The 7708-nt window shown below is 32.6% G+C and overlaps 1 protein-coding gene across 1 annotated transcript; it reads right to left on the bottom strand.

The window, feature by feature from the left end:
- Positions 1–3396: 3396 nt before the first annotated feature.
- Positions 3397–6698, bottom strand: LOC133811039 (amino acid transporter ANT1-like). Its single transcript, XM_062246111.1, has 3 exons — positions 6459–6698; positions 5609–6271; positions 3397–3823 (listed from the first exon to the last, which is right to left on the bottom strand). The coding sequence occupies exons 1-3, from the start codon at positions 6696–6698 to the stop codon at positions 3419–3421; spliced, it is 1308 nt and encodes a 435-aa protein (XP_062102095.1). The 3' UTR covers positions 3397–3418.
- Positions 6699–7708: the final 1010 nt, after the last annotated feature.

The following is a 7708-nucleotide window of genomic DNA, read 5'->3' on the forward strand; positions in this document are numbered from 1 at the left end:
ACATAATTCAGTTAAACACAGAGACTAAAATGTTACCTCAGCTGTGAATGATGATCCCCTAGCCACAAGCTATCCAAATTCAAATCCCTAGCCTTCAATTCATTGGTTTCTAGCCAAAATCCCTTTAGTTCTTCAACAACTAGCTTAAGGAAGCTTAGAGAGAAAAAGAAAGTGAGATGAGAGAGGGAGTCGATTCAGAAAGAGTCTTAACGTTTTGTTTCTTTCTTTTTGTTTCCTAAGGCTTAAGTGACTTAAGCTAATCCCGAGGCTCGGGGTACCAAAAACGTCCCCGAGGCTCGAGGTACGAAAAAGTCCCCGAGGGTAAAATGGTCAAACTTTCCAGTATTCCCTCCTAAACTCATTAACTCCCAATATATCCCCAATTATTCATTCTCATTACCTAATAACCCAATTAAATGACAGACACTCAAAATACCCCTTGACTTGCCCCAAGTCGGGTATTGGGTCCCGTTATGACTTTCCCGCTAACCTGCTCCCAGAGATCGTCTCGTGCCGAGTAACTCAAATAAACCAACAGAATAATGTGGTCACACATATATATCACATATATGCACACACACATATATATATATATACATTTATGCCCATAACGGGCCAAATTACGAAAGTTTCCATTCTAATAAAAAAAACGGGCCCACAGCATATTTAATACCCCTAAACATGCGCAATTAGTTTTATTATCATATAACTCACATAATCACAATCAAATATATCAAATAAACATATAACTCCATATATTGTCATCCCGCCCCCCTAATCAAGGCCCTAAGCCTTATTATCTATAGGCAACCGCTTCAACTCCTCACCCCAAACACTGTACATATCAATACTACAATGAACATTGGAATAGTTATCACACATACTAGCATGTTCCCCTTTATATCCGTCTACCTCGACATCTTCTTGACTCGTACTGAAATGTTCCCCTTTATCTCCCTGTACGACAGCATCTACTACTCTCATATTTACATGTTCCCCTTCATATTCCTCTACCACAACATTTGCTCCTCTTGTACCTAGATGATCCCCTTTATCTCCTTCTAAAAAAATCATCTTGTACACTCATCTTTTCAATCCTCACCTCCTTTTCCAAACAAGTGGCAAGAGATTCAGATACTACCCCCCTCACATAATCAAGGGCTCTCAACATTATTCCCATTAGTTCCTTAGTGGATTCTCTCCGCTCCTCGTCACTCTGATTAATTGCTTCCACAACCATGTTCAACTTCATAACTTGCGACCTTACTCTCTCATGCATTCAAATACCTATAACATCATAAATATAAATATTCAAATAAATGATTCTGAAGTTAGTTACTGTTTAAATTTAATTTATAAAATTCACAATCACAAACTTGTAACCAGTTACATCATCCTATATAAAAACACAATTAAAAAATTAAACCAAAACAAAATTCACACTTATAATAAAATTTCAGTAATTAATGACAGTAAACGACAAAAAAATATTAAAATATGTTGACCGCGTTTTTGGCCAACGACGTGTAGACGTCAAAACGACAATAAACCTTCAAGAGAAAAATATGACACAGACAATTTTTATAGTGGTTCAGCCCCAATGTGTTGGTAATAGCCTAATCCACTAGGGGTTGTGATTTATTTAGCCTACACTTAAGATCAGATGAACTTGAGCCAACTGAGTTTCTTAAGTGCAAGTAGAAAAATATAGAGTTTCTCTCTCTAGAGAATACAGGCTTTATCTCTCTAACCTCTCAGAAAATGCCCCAAGAATGCCCCAAGTAACAGTCTCCAAAATCTCAAAACGAGAGAGTTTTCTCAGTCTAAAAAGATCAGATCCCCCCAAATGATGCCATGAGCCATTTATTTATAGGCTCATGGATCGTACATAAATATCTCCCTTTTACCGGGTCATTTGTTCTTCCAACAGACTTTAATTAATAAAATATAAATAAATCTAATATTACAACAATATGACTATTATTCCGGGATATCTGAGAGATTCCCGCGGCAGTTGAGAATGATTCGAGTTGAGGCTGTTACTGAGGACATAAGCAAACACCTCTCGTTGGCAAAGCACACCTCTAGCACACTTCTGGTCTAACATGACACATCTCTGGTCTAGCAAAACACATTTCTGGTCTAGCAAAACGGGCTGACTGGTCGGCCAAAATGACTGACTGGTCGGACAAACGCCTGACTGGTCGGACAAACATCTGACTGGTCGGTCATGACACCTGACTATTCGGACAAACACTTGACTAGTCGGTCATGACTCTGACTAGTCAGTCAAAAATCCTTATCCGTCTGACAGAAACTCTACCAGGTCGGTCAGATCACTTTATCACAACTCCGAAGAGCCAATACATTTATTGACTATTAATGTGTCGTTTACAGACCATGTATTTCCACTTGTCACTTCTGATTGCCATGTCATCGAACTCCAATTTTTGGGGATAACAAAATACACAAAATAAATTCTTCATTTCATTATCTTTAAAACATCTTTTACAACAACAAAGTATAAATTCTCGATTTTAATTCTAAAATTAATATATTAGTTATCAAAGTTAATTTAAAAAAAATAATTACATAATTGTAACCAATTATCGCATCCTATATAAACACACAGCAGTGTCCTTTTAAAACAAAAACAAAGATTATGAAGTACTATCGCATAACAGGGACCAAGCTCAATAGAGCAAGATGAAGAATAGGGACACCCCAAACAAATTTCTTCTAGATTCACTAACGTCAATTATTGAAAAGGTAAGCAGTTGGGTTTCGTGATCGATTAGTTGTTGTCCCTGGAAGATTTAGTAATTCCAATCCCGGTAGTACACAACAGCCCCTCCCACAATACTTCTAATACCTTCATTAAGAACAATTTCAAAAAATGAAAAAACTTATTCATTCACGAACCACAACAAATTCTCTCTCCATAGGCCTGTCCTTTGCTGGGCACTAACTTACAATTTCAGTTCGTCTACCATGGGTCAAAACTCTTCCATCCTCCTCATATGCTCCATAAAACCAGTTCACCCTTCCATGGCCGCTCATTTGTACCTAATCCTCAATCAACATTTGCCACCTCAGTTATCCCCTTTATATCCCCTTCTTTATTGCCCATTTAAAAAGTGATTCATTCTCCAAATAAAGCAAAATACACGATTATAAAAACGTTGAAGGTAAGTTAATTATTTTGAATTAGCAACTGAAGCACCTTCAGTTTCTAGTACACGACCCTTTATACGACATAGAGCTGTGTAGACATGTGAACAAAGAGAATTTCAGCACAAATACAATTTTTTGCATTCATTTTTCTTTCTTCAATACATAGGGTATATGTTGTGAATCATGATCAATCACAATCACAAGAACGAATCACGCAATTAAGGTGTCCAGTCCAGATCAAGAATCATACACCAACGTTAGCATTATATATTCCATAGATGGCAAGAAGCATACCAGAGGTCAAAATAAATAAATCTAAGGCTTTTTGGGAGAAATTCAGAGAAGAACCTAACAACTTTAGGTGCAAAATGGCAGGTAAAACAAATGAAATAAGAGCACAGATTGTACTCCCTAAAAAGGAGACGAATGCATCAAACTCAGGCACGAATGAGGCCAACACTGCCAACCCAATCACCAAAATCCCACGGCTCACATATATCCCAAACATTCCTATTCTTGTCGTTGAATGACAATCGTTGTCGTCCACCTTTTCAAACCATTTGTTCTTCTTCAACCTTCCCTCTATGATCTCATTGATGGGATGAACCATTGTGGGAAATGTGAATATGAGGCCGAAGCACATGCCCATCTGTACCCATTCAGCCAAAACATTCAATTTTCATTAGTACACAATTAATTATGAACCTAGATCTAGACTCTTTACTACATTTTTTATTACAATAATATATATGATACGTGTATATAACCGTGTATATAACCTCATGTTGACAGATTTTTTGAGAAAGTTTTTATTACATAATTAACGAAACTACCAACATAATTTAGATTGAGCCCAAAGTTTATTAACCCTAATTTCAATAGGGTAAACAAATTGAGTAATGATATGCGCACCAAAAATATACATACAAACATTACACACAGTGATGTGGCAGTTTAATCTAGCCAATCACATTTATTAAAACTAGAACCTACTGTTTTAAAAAACAGTGACACACCACTGTATATATTGTTTTGGTGCATATTTTGGGTGCACGTATCATTACTTAAACAAATTATCCCAGACATATGCCTTCATAGTCATATGAAGACAATAATTAGAATGAAAAAAGGAAGAAAAGACAAAAGTTAGAATGAAAAAAATGGGAGATACCCAAAACTTTATGCACACTTCTAATAGTATTATAGATATATTTTTAGGGGTCCTATATTTTAATAATTATTTGAATGTAGCATGGTATTTATAAATATATGTGATTGGAATAATAATAGTATAGATAATATTTTAGCAATTTCTAACGAGAGAAGATATGTTTTCACAGCAATTTTGCATTACACAATGTTTAAAGAATAAAAATGTGTATATAAGTAGTTTCATATATTAAAAAGCGAAATGAAAAATAATACTCAAAATATAAATAATAATAACTTTTACTTATTATATTACTAACTAGGAAATATAGCGGGATTTTATTAAAAAATTATATATATATTTTTAAAATATTATATTTATTTAGTTATTTTATAATTTTTATAAAAAAGAATATAATATAAGTAAGGAAACTATATTTTTTTATGATAAAAAACTATAATTTTTGTATACATTACTAATTCTTTTACTTTTATTTAATGTTATATATTGTTGTGTAATTCACTCAAAATTATATATACTTACACATATATTAAATCATCACTTAAAATTGTCTCATAACTTATTTTTTTCAATTTGTTAATACCTTTTCTATTTCTTATATTAAAAAATATGAGAAATTATATGTAGTATTATAATTTTGTTTTACTTTCTTATCAAATATGATAAGCACAAAAGATAAATATAATACAACAAAAATAAATTAATATTAGATGGTCTTAATTTCCTTGAGTGTCTTGAACTTATTAGCATGTTAGGGCATTTATACTTTTTTTCTTCCAAATAAACTCACTATCAGCACATCATATATAATCTTTTAATGTCTCTTTAAAGATAAGATTGTCAGCGCATTTTTTTTTTTAAATTGTGTTACAATATATATATTTATATATATATATAGATTCTTGTTACAATATATATATTTGTCATTTTTTCAATATATAATATATAATTTACAAATTGAAATAATATAAAAATATATACTATAAAATCAAATATAGAAATATAAATAATATGATAAATATTAATATAAATTTGATGAACTAAAAAAATATAACTATTGAGGAATGAGGGGTACTTTATTTATAGGCTAAAAGTATATGGGCATTTATTAAATTGTCAATTAATTTTTTTATTAAATAAAAAAGAATAGAAAAAACCAGTCAAATAGATAAACCATATATCACAATACCTTTCTATATCTCTCATTTATATATATATATATATATATATAAATAGATGTTTATCAAAGTTGGAAAATAGTACCTTAACCGCTATAGCCCACCAATTATGAGTGAGATTAAGAGTAATTATGTCTTTTGTTTGATCACCATAAGCCATGTAACCAATGAATCCAAACAATGCATACAAAAATGCTATCCCATTAAACGCATGAGCAAGCACTTTTGGGAAAGTCGTTTTGTCTCTCATTGAAGCTTCTATAGACAATGTCATTCCAAACCCTTCAAAGCAAAACAGTGCCACGCCTCCAGCAAAGGCCAAACCCCCCAAATAGGATGTTATAGTCGTTCTTTCATCAAAGGAAAACTCACCCTTAAAAACTTGTTCCACATCTTCCTTAACCACAATTCCCATAGCCAGTATATTGCAAATATTAGCAAATATGCTAAACGGTGCTATAGAAGACAAGCTCCTAATCCATGACAACCCGATTTCTAGTGGGACTAGAAAAAGTATGTAGAATGAGGAGTTTAGATGGCCTTTGATTACCGATGAAAGATTCTGTCCAATGAATACAAGATTCGCCACGCAACTTCCACAATAAGATATGAGAAGGAAGGATTCAACTATAAAACGACCCGTCGTCCCCATACACTCATAACCTAAATCACCGTACGTTCTTTTGCTTGTTGAATCTTTATCTTCTTCTTCTTCTACTTCTAATGCCAACTTCTCCCTACACTTGACCTGTCCATCCCATCCACCACAAGTTAAAATTTTGTTTTAAATTGTTAAATTGAAAGATGTAAGATTATTGACATTAATACACAATCATTATAATTACATAAATTATGTTAGGTATAAACTTATATGATATCGTATCTATTCCTTACTAATATACACACGTACGTAGTAAAAAAAGAATAATACTTACAAGGAGAAGCATGCAATAGTAGTTGGAGAGGGCACCAACGAGAATAGCAAGCAATCCTGCAAGCCAACCTGCGACACGAAAAGCAAAAGGGAGAGCCAAAACGCCGGTCCCAACAATCGAAACGACAATGTTAGCCAGCGTTTGAACCTTGGAAGCGGTTCCCGACGTTCTTCCCCAAGTACTTGTCGTCGACGGTTCCAACAATGGAAATGACGTCGTTTTGAGTAGTCCACCCTCCATACTTTCTTATCTCGATCTTTTGTAGTACTAGAGCTCTGTGTCAGTAGTAAAATGTGAAGCAGAGCAGTAGTGTGTACTACTAGACATGGATGTATGTGAGAATGTTATGTACAATTCTTGTATATTATAATATCTTAGCCAATGCATCCTGACACTAAAATATGGGTTCAATAGTTTGGTTTTGTTTGTTTACACAAAAATAATAATAAATAAAACAAGAAGATTGAGTAGAGTACTTGGAATTATATGCTAAGAGATTGCAGTTAGGGAGGTTACATAAATCAATATGGTATGGCCGGGCATCCAACACGAGACACATGGGAACACCCAACACTCAAACAATAAGCCAGATCAGGCCACCTTTATAAGTTTATTTGCTCTATAATTTCTTCTATTTGTGATATGGGTGGATTTCGATATCCAAAATCACAAATTCAATAATTGTTGTTATTTTATTTTATTTATTTGTGGTTTTAATAATTTAAAATCATTTTTAAACTCCCCATTAGTGTATTTTTTTCACTCTTCGTATTCACATTTTTTCCTCAATTGTATTAATAAATAAATTTCATGAAGGAACTTTTTTATTTTTCGAGAATAAGACAAGACACAACATTTAGTAGATTGTAAATTGGATTTTTAATTATATTTATAATATTAAATATTTATATATGCGAATTTTAACATATTTACAAATAATATGTAACTTCTACAATTATTCATTTGATAACTATTACGTGATAAATCAGAAGTCACCAATTCGTTTACCAAAATCATAGCAAAGCTTTTTACATCCGATTACAACTAACACAATAAATAAATAAAAAAGTAATATATATGTTTTTTTTTATCAAAACACAAATTTTAATATCATATTATTTAAACATAATCAAAATTTAAATAACTTAACAACCATTAAAAGTACAAATTGGCCAGACAAAAATATAACTCCCCTTCAGATTTATGAACATATTGCAAGAGTTGAACTTGCCGTAAACATAAATAGATTA

This window comes from Humulus lupulus, unplaced genomic scaffold, assembly GCF_963169125.1.
Source record: "Humulus lupulus unplaced genomic scaffold, drHumLupu1.1 SCAFFOLD_108, whole genome shotgun sequence".
Lineage (NCBI taxonomy): Eukaryota > Viridiplantae > Streptophyta > Magnoliopsida > Rosales > Cannabaceae > Humulus > Humulus lupulus.

Bases quoted from the DNA above. Each gene is read 5' to 3' on its own strand.
- LOC133811039 (XM_062246111.1), bottom strand. From the start codon at position 6,698: ATGGAGGGTGGACTACTCAAAACGACGTCATTTCCATTGTTGGAACCG. The intron at 6,272-6,458 runs GTAAGTATTATT...TGGGATGGACAG, and splicing joins ACTATTGCATGCTTCTCCTT to GTCAAGTGTAGGGAGAAGTT. The intron at 3,824-5,608 runs GTACTATTTTCC...GAATGGGTACAG, and splicing joins GGTGGGCTATAGCGGTTAAG to ATGGGCATGTGCTTCGGCCT.